The 13,559-nt window shown below is 33.9% G+C and overlaps 4 protein-coding genes across 12 annotated transcripts; 2 read left to right on the plus strand and 2 right to left on the minus strand.

The window, feature by feature from the left end:
- The first annotated feature begins 9 nt into the window (after positions 1 to 9).
- On the plus strand, positions 10 to 3,124 carry CPF2 (cuticular protein CPF2). Of its 5 annotated transcripts, none has more exons than XM_069121560.1 (4): positions 10 to 156; positions 896 to 938; positions 1,522 to 1,885; positions 2,795 to 3,124. In XM_069121560.1, the coding sequence occupies exons 2-4, from the start codon at positions 930 to 932 to the stop codon at positions 2,950 to 2,952; spliced, it is 531 nt and encodes a 176-aa protein (XP_068977661.1). In that variant the 5' UTR covers positions 10 to 156; positions 896 to 929; the 3' UTR covers positions 2,953 to 3,124. The 5 variants fall into 5 exon arrangements, with proteins under 5 accessions (XP_068977661.1, XP_068977660.1, XP_068977658.1 ...); XM_069121559.1 differs by having other exon boundaries at positions 16 to 835; XM_069121557.1 differs by having other exon boundaries at positions 16 to 430; positions 700 to 938.
- Positions 3,125 to 3,712: 588 nt separating this feature from the next.
- On the minus strand, positions 3,713 to 4,677 carry CPF1 (cuticular protein CPF1). Its single transcript, XM_069121563.1, has 2 exons — positions 4,550 to 4,677; positions 3,713 to 4,162 (listed from the first exon to the last, which is right to left on the minus strand). Exons 1-2 carry the CDS (start codon positions 4,559 to 4,561, stop codon positions 3,785 to 3,787), a joined length of 390 nt encoding a protein of 129 aa, XP_068977664.1. The 5' UTR covers positions 4,562 to 4,677; the 3' UTR covers positions 3,713 to 3,784.
- Positions 4,678 to 5,764: 1,087 nt separating this feature from the next.
- FANCI (Fanconi anemia complementation group I) lies at positions 5,765 to 12,047 on the plus strand. Of its 5 annotated transcripts, none has more exons than XM_069121542.1 (22): positions 5,769 to 6,018; positions 6,093 to 6,376; positions 6,464 to 6,631; positions 6,720 to 6,943; positions 7,030 to 7,226; positions 7,303 to 7,439; positions 7,508 to 7,728; positions 7,811 to 8,151; positions 8,243 to 8,375; positions 8,453 to 8,760; positions 8,831 to 9,028; positions 9,457 to 9,614; positions 9,731 to 9,892; positions 9,958 to 10,109; positions 10,181 to 10,386; positions 10,452 to 10,619; positions 10,696 to 10,876; positions 10,946 to 11,162; positions 11,244 to 11,316; positions 11,415 to 11,558; positions 11,639 to 11,737; positions 11,828 to 12,047. In XM_069121542.1, exons 1-22 carry the CDS (start codon positions 5,935 to 5,937, stop codon positions 11,939 to 11,941), a joined length of 3,969 nt encoding a protein of 1,322 aa, XP_068977643.1. In that variant the 5' UTR covers positions 5,769 to 5,934; the 3' UTR covers positions 11,942 to 12,047. The 5 variants fall into 5 exon arrangements, 4 of the variants coding, with proteins under 4 accessions (XP_068977643.1, XP_068977642.1, XP_068977644.1 ...); XM_069121541.1 differs by having other exon boundaries at positions 5,772 to 6,018; positions 9,728 to 9,892; XM_069121543.1 differs by having other exon boundaries at positions 5,772 to 6,018; positions 6,163 to 6,376; positions 9,728 to 9,892.
- On the minus strand, positions 11,791 to 13,221 carry ytr (U4/U6.U5 small nuclear ribonucleoprotein 27 kDa protein yantar). Its single transcript, XM_069121562.1, has 3 exons — positions 12,734 to 13,221; positions 12,508 to 12,665; positions 11,791 to 12,432 (listed from the first exon to the last, which is right to left on the minus strand). The coding sequence occupies exons 1-3, from the start codon at positions 12,850 to 12,852 to the stop codon at positions 12,236 to 12,238; spliced, it is 474 nt and encodes a 157-aa protein (XP_068977663.1). The 5' UTR covers positions 12,853 to 13,221; the 3' UTR covers positions 11,791 to 12,235.
- Between the last annotated feature and the right edge of the window lie 338 nt (positions 13,222 to 13,559).

Raw genomic sequence — 13,559 nt, forward strand, 5'->3', positions numbered from 1 at the left:
AAGTTACAGTGGTTCGAATATCGACAAGTTTTCGATCAAAATTTATAGATCTTTTAATTTTTTGGCGTAGTGTATACGTATATATTCGAGGATCGTAGCAGGGTTGACTTGGACGTCTTTGAAATTTGGAAAGAACGACGAATGAATAGTATTAAAGTCAGTTTGACTTTTCTAACAGTGATATTGTATATACGATCCTGAATGTAACCTAACCCCAATCAATAGATTGAGACACGAACCGCTAATCATCAGCCATAAAGATTACAACAATCTTTTCAATAGTTCGCTATTATCCATGTATATCCTACGCGATATTTGTCAAACGTACGATTCTTTGTACGATGGCTAAGCTGTAATTCTATAGTATACCTGGATACCAAGACATATCGGTTGCAATTTGAGATAGATTCACATTGAGTAATTGCGCAGGGTATCTGTCTGTTTTTTACTTTTCAATCGGTGTATATTTACATATCGGTGTTTTGTTATAACACACATTTAACGACACAAGCTAACGAAATTATGCGTATTCTCTAACGCGTTTAATTAGTATTTTTCATTCCACCTTCCCCATTTCTTTGTCTCACTGGTGGTTTGGTTACCGATTTCGTTTCGTGCTAGTCGAATAGCAAAAATCTTCTTTAGAAAGATCACAGTGCAATCTGCTACTTGAGTTTTACGATATCAAATTTTCTCTAGCCGTATGTATGTGTTGCAATGCCGGTTCGTTGCAAACCTTCTATGCAATACGCTGGTCTTTGGTCGACGGACACTTGATACCAAGTTTTTGGTGAAAAAATATTTCAAGTTAACTATCTGGACAGGATTACAAGAGGTTACGTATAAATAGGCTGACAAATCCACTAGATGCATTCAATTCGTTAGTCGTTTCCAGTCGGTGAAGAAAGCAGCTCCTACCTATCATCATCATGTTTAGAGTAAGTAAAAGACTCATATACGCCGACATTCGCGATGGTCCACGAATTAATTGCCACAATTTTCGATCTGGTTTGATAATTTAGCAAAAAATTTGTCTAACAGAATTTACTGATACGATAAACTTTTCACAAAAGTGCGCTTCACAAATTCGCTTAAAAAAAAAGTTTAAGTAATATCATATATTTTTTAATCTAAAACTAGAAGAAGTTTTCTTTGTAAGAGATGGAACTGTCGAGACAAACGATATCTGGATATCTTTCAATCTCTTACCATACCAAGCAACGTTTCAACGTTACGAAGAGTCTGAATAAAGAAACAATGTTGGCATGACGGTGCACTGAAATGATTCATCGTCTTCTTTCCCTGTAGATTTCGTATAAGATACTTAACTTCATTGTACCATTTCGATTCTGGAATCTTCTTACATCTAAACAAAATTTTAAGTAAAGCGACAGAACGGAGAACAAAATCGTCGAGTAAGAAGGAAAAGCGCAATGAAAATGAAACAGAAAGTGACGCATTGTTAGCTATAGCGAAAAAGAAGGGAAAAAGAGAAAGAGAAAATTAATTTTTGTTTTTCAGTTCTTGGTGATTTGTGGTTGCTTGCTGGCGGTTGGACAAGCTGGCGTGATCGGCGGTGGTTTGCTAGCAACCGCGCCCGCAGCGGTCGCGGTGCAGCCAGCGGCAGCAGCGGCTCTTCCTCTGTCCACTGCAGCAGCCCTTCCTCTGCCCACAGCCGCCCTCGCTGTACCAACTATCGCAACATCGACCTCTAACGTGATACGGGGTATCGGTAACTTAGGTGCCATATCGGCCTACGCGAAGAGCGTAGATACGCCGTTCAGTAGCGTCAGGAAAGCGGACGTGCGCGTTAACAATCCTGGAATCGTGACGGCGACCGCTGTGCCCGCCCCGGTAGTTGCGGTCGCAAATACCGCTCTTGCAGGTACCTGATTAATGGGTGCCAATTTACAATTAAATTGTAACTCTCTAACATCCACAACTTAGTTGAACTTAGCCTATACGTTAGATCGCTACATATATTACATACATCGATGGTGCGTCACTGTACAGCGATGCTACCTTATACGCATCTTTACACGACCTTTTCTAACCGCAATGTATTTAACGATTAGAACATAGTCGAATATCAGACGGCGGTCGACTCGACGATGTCGCGAGAAAATCGGGCGCTTGGCATTCGTTTGCCGGCACGCTTCCTTTATGCCTTAGAATCGATATTTTATTAGTCCGCTTTTCTCGTGTTCATTTTCCTTTTTATCATTTCAGTTGTTGCCATAATTCCTTTCACATCTTCTTCTTATTGTTTTCTTTTTTCTTCCTTAGTTTCCACTTCCTTTTTTATCTTTCGTTTTCTCTTATTATACATATATCGACTTGAGTAACAAGTTCATTCGTCTCTTACGAAGAACATAGAAGTACGTGCACCTGAATTTTTTACGAAAGATAGTATATTTACGGAGAAATGGGACACGTAGATCGGATACGTAGATTTTATAGGAATATAGCAACGTGTCTATGCACTCTTGTAAGAAACAAGCGAATGAACTTTATTTTATTACTCAACCTGATACGTACTATTAATATACTAAGCATAGCACGCTTCGTCGTACGATATAGTGAAGTAATATCGTTCCGCGTGTATTTCGTGCGGTCAATTATTTAACGAATAGGCGTATAAGTAAAAGCTCAAGTTGAAAACGAACAGTGGCATACCATTGTTCGCTAACGAGGCGAACACTAGTATGCCGATCGCTTGAACGATTCTTTCACTTTTGACTTTGATTCGATTGTAAAATTCGATTATTACGATTGTTTCGTGCGATGATTTCAGCTCCAGTGGCTACAGCAGCTGTTGCCGCTCCTGCGCTTCTCGCACCTGGACTGACCACCGCAATCGGAGCTGCACCCGCTCTCACCGCTGGTTTAACTCCTCTGGGGCTTAACGGGCTTGGAGCTTTGCAGGGATTAGGAGCCGTCAAGGTTCTTTAAGGTTCACACGCTCGAACCACTACGAAGCGGCGGAGGACTCGACTAAAACCACGACCGATTATGAAACACGTTCAAACATTCGTGTCGATGGCGAATCGTTTTTACTACCTAAACGATCAACTTTGTCACAGAATGTAATAATCGAATATTCAATAAATCAATCGTAACTCTATACGAAGCTCGGAGACCAAATTCGTACTCTTGTTCGCTCGTTCTCATCGTTCCAATCGAGCGGAGAAGCTGATAACAGGAACGTTTCACGTTGAATTTTATGATTTCTGAAATCGTTTTAGTCAAGACTATCGAGTATTTTACGGTCAAGATGATATCAAAATGATATGATTATATTTAAATTAATTTCTATTTCCTAGAAATACATAGTGCGTTCATATGTATACATATTGCATGAATTCTGAGATGTACTGCGCTCTGTCTCACTCGTTCTTTTTCAATATTCATTTTCAGGCCTAACATATTCGCGAATCCAAGTCAGACAATAGCGATTACTTCGTGGGAATAGACCTGTGCCAAGTGGTAATCATATATCTGAACATTCTTCGATTTACGTACTATGTGTATTCTCGTTCAATAGAAGATATAGCGAACATCTAGCAAGATATAACAGAATCAACGCTAGCCGAGAATACCTAACAAATATGAAATTAACGGCGAAGGGGGAAGGAAAATATAAGGCGCAACTTGTTACGTTTCAATACATATCGTATTTAATAAATAGAAAGTAAAAGACATTTTTAGTACAAACATAGTGCGATGAAAGTTATTCCAAATGATTGTCAGAGCAACGGTCCAAGAAACTCAGAAGGAGAAACGATTACCAAGAGTAAGAGACACCGATGGGGCTGCTGTAGGCCATGTGCGAAACAGCCACCGCTGGAGAATAAGCGACGCCAAGGAGTGGGCTCACAGGTGCTGCCAAGGGTGCTGCCAAAGGTGCGTGGGCTGCGGCGTATGCCACTGGAGCAGTGTGAGCGTAGATGGCCGGGTTGGTTACGCGAATGTCGGATCTGCTAGTGCTCGAGAATGGGGTGGCAATTGTCTTCGATTGGGTCGCAATTTGTGCGAGATTTCCCGAGCTGCGAAGGATATTGTCCGATGTCGACGTTAAAGCCGCAGGGGTCAGAGTATATTGTCCAGCTGGTGCCAAGATACCGGCGTTGCTCATGGCAAGAATGCAAGCGAGTACTATGATCTGAAAAAGAAAGGAACAAAATTAGCTCAACGATGCCGTTACCGAAACAACTTCTTTCCCTATCATCTTCCTTTTTTTCAAGTATATTACACGTGTATTTCAAAAATTTCTGCGACTCCCAAATAATTCAGTCCTGTGTTAGAACAAAATTAGAACAAAGAGGCAGGCAAAAGAGAACTTCAAGACCTGAGAATGCAAAATTACAAAAATAATAGTATAATAGTATTATAAAATAATAATGAATAGTTTAGTTTGTAAACTTGCAAATGGTTTCCACTCGTTTGAGTCGAGTCACATTTGGAATACACGTGAGATATACTTCAGGTATAGCACAGAGCCGTATGATACAATTTCGATGTTCGTAACAAATTATTCTGCATCGCTTACCTTCGAGAACATTGTGAGTCTGAAAGAGAACCTTGGTCGATTCGCTAACAATGTACGAAAGCAAGTGCGTGCTGATCCTTTGGTAGCCGAAATCTTATATAGTCCGGTTCGGGTAGGTGAATGAGATACACGAAATCAGGTGGGGTACAAGGGCGTGTTTCGAACGAGCACCGAAAATGACTTTCGCCATAGGAACATGCGTAATCGTTTGTATACTTTTCTCTGCCACGCCCGAATCTCCTTTTTCTCTTTTTCACTCTTTCAATAATATATCGTTAACTTATCCCCCTCCGACCTTGGACTAAAAATCCAAAACCTTCGACTGGTTGTCGTCAGAGAAAAAAATGACCGCGATCCATTTATTCTATCATTTTATCCTCTTGCCAAACCTCTGCTTGAAATCTGAAATACCGATGTAAATGATAGCGTACCATTCGAACAGTCATTGTTCTCACTTTCGAAAAATGTACCTATCGTCTACCTCAGAAAAAATCCTTTCTATTTTTTTACATAAAACTACATGATTACAAAATACGCCTCGTCTCTGTACGTTCCAGACGAAGTATATTTTTATAGAAGATATATTTATAGAAAATAATTTCGATGAAAATTCTGTTTATTTGATAAGGGGCAATTGCAACGCTGTTTACAAGTCAAATTAAATATTTTATACAGCTTCTACTTTCCAAGTCATGTATATTACAATTTTCAACCTGTTACATTTCATACATAAATTTCTATGAAATTGTTAAACTTCTAAGTTATTTGGAATGATCATAACGAAATTGGAGTAGTAGTTGAGTAGTAGTTTGTGTTTTTGGCTGATAGGCTCCATATCAGGCAAGTCGCGATTTTGTATTATCGTTACTAGTGAGTAAAATTAATCTGTATTAGAGTTGCGAAACAGTCAAAATTCCACGTTTTAAGCTACAATGGCGAATGAATGTTAATTTCATGCGTTGAATTAGAGCCGTTATAATTCCTAATACTCCTCTCTGCTAACACTAAACATGTAATCTTCTTCTATCTTAAACAAATATACAATAGCAGTTAATATTAATTGTCAGAAACGCTACGAATATTTCAAACTAACATGTACAATAGATTAATTATTGAGTGAAAGACGCTTCCCGCCTTTTTTTTCTTCAAATATCAAATATCAGAGATATGCATCTCTGAAGGTACGGCCTCTATACGAAGCTTTGTCGAACTTGTAAATGATATAATACTTGCGCACATGTGTTTGTATTCTACGATTTGAAATCTTACGTTCTTGATAGATTGAAGTCAATCAGCAACGAAGAAATTGAAAATTCCGTGAATTATATTAAATTTATTCTGAATAAGAAAGGTAAAAGCAACAAATAGATCTAAAATACCGAAATATGAGTCAACGGTTTGAAAAATTGAGAGAACGTGGCAATAAATCGGAAATATGCGCATTTGTTCAAGAATCGAGCGTGGAACAGGTAATCATAAATATTCCATTTCCATATTAATATTATAAATATTAAATTTCCATATTAAAATGTAATTTCATTAGCTTACGCGATTAATACATAGCAGTATTTGTAAATCGAATGGAATAAAAACATTAGATGACCTTCTGCAAGCATTTTCCAATTCTGAAGCCTGTCAAACTAAGCGACGAAAAGTGATTGAATCTACGTTAAAAAATTTGGAGGAAACTAACATATCTCTAGGGCAGGCAAATGCGATCGTTAGCCGAATAATTTCTGACTTGCCAAACTATTCAAAGCAACATCTTGTCAAACTTGTTGACTTCTGTCTTACAAATATTCGCGATAATGATAATGAGCTATGCAGGTATAGCAATTTGTTTTTGTTCCCATTTTCTTCTCTTCTTTTTCTTTCTGCATGAAAGTTTTTCAAACCATTTTCTTCCTTTTTCAGTTGGAAGGATTTATTACCTGCATTACTGGAGGCACTGGAAAATGAAAAATATATTGTTCATGCAGATGCTGAAGTTTCTGGAACTGAATATAAATCACTAATTATTAAAGCCATATGTAATTATCATTGGAACGTCAATCTTTTACCATCTTTGGCAAAAATGTTTGGGTAACTGACTTTTTGTGTCTATATGATTGAATCTTACATATATGAAATTTTAGAGATAAAAGAGTTATTTAATTTTACCCATGTAAAGGGATATGGTACTAGATAAAACAGATCGTAATGAGGTTTTGAAGACATTATGTTCTGCTCTTCCAAATCTCCCTCTGGATCAAGTACCCTCATTCACATATCAGACGTTAAAATTATGTCCAAATCAAGATAATAGAAAGCTTTTGAATGCCTTGTCCAAATACTTTGAGCTGTGTTATTCAAAAACAAGTTCGTCTGATGACAGTAATAGTCTTGAAAATATTGGTATGTAAAATATGTAACTAACATCTGTGTATATTCATTGCATAAGTTTCTAATTGTCATTTTTGTTTTTATATGGATATTTATAGATATAATAAATTTAAAAGAGGTACAAGACATTGAGAGCACTGTTTTGTATCATGTGTACCAAGCTGCTCAGTTAAATCATGAAAACATGAAAGATTTTATCCGTTTCCTTAAACATGTGTCTCATGCCCCAGAGTACGTGCTACAACCCTTTATGCTCTCTGTACTGATGTCAGTTTCTACAATATATGAAGATCAGGTAGTAAAAATTTTTAGTACGAAATTAAAAATTTGTATTTTTACTTTATTATTCTGACGTAAAATATTCTTAACAGATATTTGAGATATTAAGACTGGCTGTGGTTAATAGTAACTTAGAAAAAGAAAAACGACAAAACAGTGCTTGGATGAGACAACTTTTACCTACACCTTGTAATATAATTGGGATTATTCGACAAGTCATTGACAGCAGGTCAATTCAATTAATATTTCTTTTTTCACATATACGCTTTATTTTACTGTCTAATTTTAATTTTGCAGCAATAAAGATCGTCATTTAGTACTAAGGGGACTTACAAATTTAGCTTTTACGTTAATGAATGCTGATCAAAAATCTAAAAATAATGCAACAGCTATGTGGCGTATTGGATCCGAAATAATACGAGAAATAATTAAGAAACGTCACGAGACAGTTCCTATTGTGTTACAAGAGTTGATTAATAAAATAGTAGCAGGTGGTATGCCGACAACACACTACACAGGTAAAAAGGCAATAATATTATCAGAGAATTGCACCAAATGTGACTCTATTCTTTAATCCTACTTAAAACAAATGTTTTCTAGACTGTTTAAAGTATATGTGCCGCGAATTGTCAATAGTTGTTTTGGATCATCAAGTCTGGATTATAACTATCCTCGAACGATTGTTATTTTTACACCCTACAGTTGCTAATCAAGTTTTGTATGCTATTTTGCCATTAGCGCGTGTTTCACCAAATATACGAGAAAACCTTTTATTGACTTTGAGAAAAGCTCTTTACAGGAAAGGTGCATTAAAACGACAAACAGCTGTGACAGGATATCTTGAAATGTTAAAATATACAAACGTGCGTTCTCAACTTAGCTTTAGACTTAGTCAATTTAATGATTCAATGAGCGCTAGTTCTAGATCAACATTAACTCAGGTATACATAAAGATCATAAATAAAAATGGAAAGAAACTACTTCCATTTATCTTTATGAAAAAAATTCTACAATTTTTATCACTCGATCTAGGTAACTTTGGAGTATAATTCGCAACGAGGAAAATCAGTGACAGATTGCGATAAAACTTTATATTATGAAATATCGGATATATTAAAAAAGACCTTTACTTATGAGTATGAAACCAGATTACACCTGTACGAAGGTATGGAAGATTTGTTTGAATGACCAACAATTTGTTGTTTGATATTGCCATTTTCTTAATCTCCATTACGTTTTTAGGCCTGTATGGTACTGTGACCAAAAATCCCGAAATAACAGAAATTCTAGTAGACATGCTCCTTTCACATTTGAATCTGTATCTTCATACAGATGATAGTGCCTTGCCACCTGTAAAATTGGAATTGTGTACAGATGTCCATGGAGTGGAAATAGTATTACAAGAACCTATTGCTCAATTGATATTTACGTTACAAAAGATATATATTAATACAGTTGTAAAAAATTCACGTACTCTTGAAAAATTACATGATATTTTGAAATCACTGTGCAGGAAAATGGCAATTACAGAATTGGAGCATTTAAATTTGGTAATTAAAATTTAAACGCCAATATAGAAAGTTGATATGTCAATGTAAAAATAAACCTCAATAATTTTAGGAACATGGAACTGACTTACTTCATGGAGACTTTCCAAAGTCAGAGATCAAGTTAAAGAATCTTGGTATGGTCATTGGGATATATGAGGCTTTAATGGCGTTTCAAATTGGAGAATGGTCGAAGGGGAATGAGGAAAGCTCTCATGCTACTAACAATTTGTTCAAAGGATATACACGTTTGATAGACTTCATTAAAAAGGTAGAATAATTTTTCTTTATATAATATAGTTTATTTTAGCTTCATGGCCATAAAAGGAAGTCAGTTTACAACAAAATTATTCTTCTTATTGTCTTGTACTCTCACTTTACACACACAACCTTATGCTACCCTTATTTTACTATCCCTTATCTACTGTCTACCATGTAACCCTTAACTATTATGTATATCTATTATCTGTTGCATAAATCTACCTCCTTAGCTAGATATTCCCCTCTCTTCGCTCTTTCGTTTTTCTTGTTTTTCAATTTCCTCATCCAGTCTACGCCCTTATTGTTTCCTTTCTTACTGGTTATCTCTCCTATACTAATCCCCTACTCTTTTACCGCGTGCTCTTGATTTCTGTATTTGGATTTTATTTACTTAGCTGTTGTATTAAAAATCATGACATTCGCTACGAATTTTTCTAGCAATCCACAAAAACGAAAAAAAGTGATGGTAATAAATCTAAAAAGGACAGAGATCCCAATAATACAACTAAAAAGCCGGCTAAATCGAATAATATCAAAATACCAAATACTATTATGGATTTGGATGTAATTCGTCAAAGTTTACCGCTCTTATTTTCGTAAGTACCATGATGATTGAAATGAGTGTTGCAATTACTAAACCATTCTGAATGTTTCCATGGTTTTAAATTGCTTATTTTTATCTTAAAAATGAATTGTAATTCATAAATAGAAGGTCTTCTACTCAAAATGATGTTGCACTTAGAAGAGACCACAGCTTTTGTTACTATATTTTACAAACATGTGAACAACTCTTGCAACACACAAAATCATTTATACAGGATACCTCTCAATTGCAAAATCATAACTATATAAATACATATATTGATGTTGGAAGGTAAGTTCTGGAATGGGATAATAGTGCCAATAAAAGCATAATAATAATAATGAAATCATTTTTAGATTGCTTTATAAATATTTTATACAAAATCTAGATGATGCACTTATAAATGATGAACAAGTAACTATATTGGCTTTACAGTGTTTCAAGGAAATTTCTTGCTGTATATGTACATTACTCTCATCTGAATTACCAAAATTTCTCAATTCAATTTGTATGTATTTATCTAACAGTTTACTATGTTATTTCGACAATTTAGATCACAATTTTATTTATTGTTTCAAGTTGAAGTACAATCCAAGAAGGAATCAAAAACTACAAATATCAATTCTCAATTACAAAAAATTATTTTTTCATTGAAGTCATACCTCAAGAAGTTTCTTACAGAAGAAACACACAATGATGACAGGGAAAAAGTATCACTTCTGTTATTACAAACAATAGAACAATTTACATATAAGATTAACTTTGAAGATTACAATTCTGAAGAGGTTAGTATATCTTTCATGAAAATTATCTTCTTTGTTTATATAAATCCCTTTTTTCACTAAAAAAGATGCTCGAATGTATAAAAGAAATTATTCAAGTAGAAGATATTCGAAGCCCTATTGTTTCTACAATCATACAATTCTTCTTGAACTTGGAAGAACATAGTCAAGAATGTGGAGATACATTGAATGAAATTTGTGTGGAATTATGTGAAAAAGCTGGAAACATTGATAACGTAAGCAATAATTTTTGTTACATAATATTCAAAACTTTTATGTCTTAAATTGATTGTTATTCTTACCTAAATGTAGGTAGCAATTGAATTAGTAGCAAATGGTTCATATAAAAGTATACGTGAAGATACTATATTACAAGTTTATAATGTTTTGAGTGGTCACATTAAACAAAAATTGGATAGTGCTTCGTGGTTATTGATGCGATTAAAGGCAGAAGACACTATAGCTAGAGCACCTGGAACAATTGATGAAACTCGTAAATATAAATTTTAAATTCCAAATCAAAATTTTATAATATTCACAAAAAATGATATTGTCTTAACAGGGAATAACAATTTAAGAGATAAAGAACGAAATCTATGTAGACAATTATCTTATCTTGCTCAAGCACTTCAAACATTAGCTAATACATTGATCAAACCAGGTCCATCCACTGACTTCACCTTCAAAAACTTGCAATACTTGTATCATTTACTTGGTAATCTTACAAAATACTTTTATGCTAAATCGAATGATCAGAATGCAGCATTTCAAGCAGTCAAGTATGTGCTGCACGTACATATATCACTTTGTAACTAATGATTTATACGTTTACCGAAATTGACAAATCTCACTGGTTATAGATTCATTCAGGTGGTACAAATAGCTGGAAAATCATTAAAATCTGCTTTCTATAATTTGGTTACATATGTAGAGGTATGTCGAATTCGAATTTTTCGTACATTATAAATAAAAATCAATGTCATCAGTATCATTATTCATTATTTTATTTTATTACAAAATATCTTCTGAAGGAAAATCAAAATAAATTAAAATTAAAATCCGATTCATACGCACAAAGGAATAAAATTTTAAAAGAAACCAAAGTAATACCTCGTGTAGTATATGAAATCGAGCAATTTAACAAAGAAATATTACTACTTGGCAAAAGAACGGGCGTAAGTATAAAACACAAGTATTAAATATTTTATTCTTTGTTCCTCTTTATATTCACAATTTTTAACTCGCATAAATCTAGATACCGCTAGAAAATTACTTGAAACGAAGTATAACTAGAGATTTTAGAATTAAAAATCCACAACTGATAGAGGGACTTGAGGGAATGGATGTCAGTTTAGTAAGTAAAAGAAAAGATATTGCATCATACATCATTTTTCACAAAATTGTCTGTACTGTAATAATTCTAGATTATGTCTAAACTTTATAGCTCAATACACAAGCTCCAGAAAACCCTGAGAGTGAAACATCGAATATGAATGATTGTGACAGCAATAGTGATGATGATACATCTCAAAGCAAACGACTCAGGGTGGATGATTGAAACATTATTAATTAAAATATTTAATACTGTCTTATTATAAAAAAGCTTGTATTTTAAGTATTTTTATATAAAAATTGTTTAATAAATTTTAAAATGAAAAATTTTACGGATCTATCTTTGTCAACTTATATCACTTGTTTTGTCTACTTATATTTTCATTTGTATAAACTATTTTTTGTACTATTTATACGTCTTATTATTCTGATTAGATTTATGAAAACAATAGAACTTGCACAGGTTAAGGAATCTCTATCAATGGTAAAGAATTTTATGGAATCATCACATTTATAATTTTTATGCTACAAAATCCAATGGTCTATTGAATCCTCCTTTTCTGTTCATGTATTGTCTATACTTTCGTTTAAGAATAACATGTACGGCTCCTACATCATTCCCTTCAACTTTTTTGCCTTTAGTAGTGTCAAAACCACAAAAGCCCATTATTCTCATCATTTCTTGTTCCTCTGGTGTTTTTCCTTGAAGATCAGCCTCTGCAAGATATTCATTTAAAACAGTCAGTTATTTTATAATTTATATCGGGCTTTACTAATATTAGATTTACATACCTGTAATCACAGGACGTTCTGTTGTGGGTTTTAATTTGGGTTTAGGTCTGTCCCTTTCTCTTGATCTAGATCTGCTATATGAACGTCTATGTCTGTCCCGTTCACGATCACGATCTCTTTCTCTATCTCTCGACTTTACTCGATCTCGCTCAACAGATCTAGGATTGTTTGAAATTCATGCAATCTTTATATCATTTAAGTCTAATAGAAAAATATAGGAAAATACCTTCTTCTTCTTTCACGAGAACGTCTTCTTCTTCGATCTCTATCTCGTTCGCGTTCTCGATCACGATCTCGAGACCGATCTCTTCTTCTTCCTGGTGAAGGTGTACGACTACGTCCCATATTTCGTATTACTTATTTATAATTAACTTAATAATAACGTGATAAAGGCTGTCGAATGGACATATTCATATATGCACGTACGTTTTTATATCGAATATGTAATTGGTAGAATGAAGAGGTTATGTTTACATAAATTGAATCATATTAGGTTATGTTTAACACAGTTGTAATATTATGCTACATAACTATATAATATCTATATTTGGTATGCTCATATCATGCACAGAATAATAGTAGATAAGATCTTCAGTTATAATATAGCAATAATATCTTGTGGTGTAAATGATTTCTTAGTATGTACAGCAAAAAACAGTGTTATGCTTCGTGATGTCCTTTATAGCTGACGACTTATCGACATTTATTGTCATGTTTGTATTCGTACATAATATAGTTAATCCATAATGTTGATATAATTTAATCATTATTGATCATGCTTAAAATACGAAAAATTAAATTATTTTCATTCTAATTGCTTATTCAGAAAATTGATTAATTAATAAAGTTCATATTATTTCATAGCGACTTAAAGAGCTAAGAAATAATACATATTATTTGTATGTATCAGTTATTGATATTTAATTATTAATATGAACTTAAAATATTACAAATTTGCATGAGGATATGTTGTGGAAAGTGAAGGGTCAATAACAAAAAGGAAAGAATAAAGACAAATTTTTAAACACGAATTGATAGTTTATACATTTCTT

The sequence above is a fragment of the Bombus flavifrons genome, chromosome 10 (assembly GCF_040668555.2).
Source record: "Bombus flavifrons isolate JBK064 chromosome 10, iyBomFlav1_principal, whole genome shotgun sequence".
NCBI lineage: Eukaryota > Metazoa > Arthropoda > Insecta > Hymenoptera > Apidae > Bombus > Bombus flavifrons.

Bases quoted from the DNA above. Each gene is read 5' to 3' on its own strand.
- CPF2 (XM_069121560.1), top strand. The intron at 1,886-2,794 runs GTACCTGATTAA...CGATGATTTCAG, and splicing joins CGCAAATACCGCTCTTGCAG to CTCCAGTGGCTACAGCAGCT.
- ytr (XM_069121562.1), bottom strand. From the start codon at position 12,852: ATGGGACGTAGTCGTACACCTTCACCAGGAAGAAGAAGAGATCGGTCT. The intron at 12,666-12,733 runs GTATTTTCCTAT...AAACAATCCTAG, and splicing joins TCTCGTGAAAGAAGAAGAAG to ATCTGTTGAGCGAGATCGAG. The intron at 12,433-12,507 runs GTATGTAAATCT...AATATCTTGCAG, and splicing joins AGAACGTCCTGTGATTACAG to AGGCTGATCTTCAAGGAAAA.
- FANCI (XM_069121541.1), top strand. From the start codon at position 5,935: ATGAGTCAACGGTTTGAAAAATTGAGAGAACGTGGCAATAAATCGGAA. The intron at 6,632-6,719 runs GTAACTGACTTT...ACCCATGTAAAG, and splicing joins TCTTTGGCAAAAATGTTTGG to GGATATGGTACTAGATAAAA. The intron at 11,738-11,827 runs GTAAGTAAAAGA...TAAACTTTATAG, and splicing joins AGGGAATGGATGTCAGTTTA to CTCAATACACAAGCTCCAGA.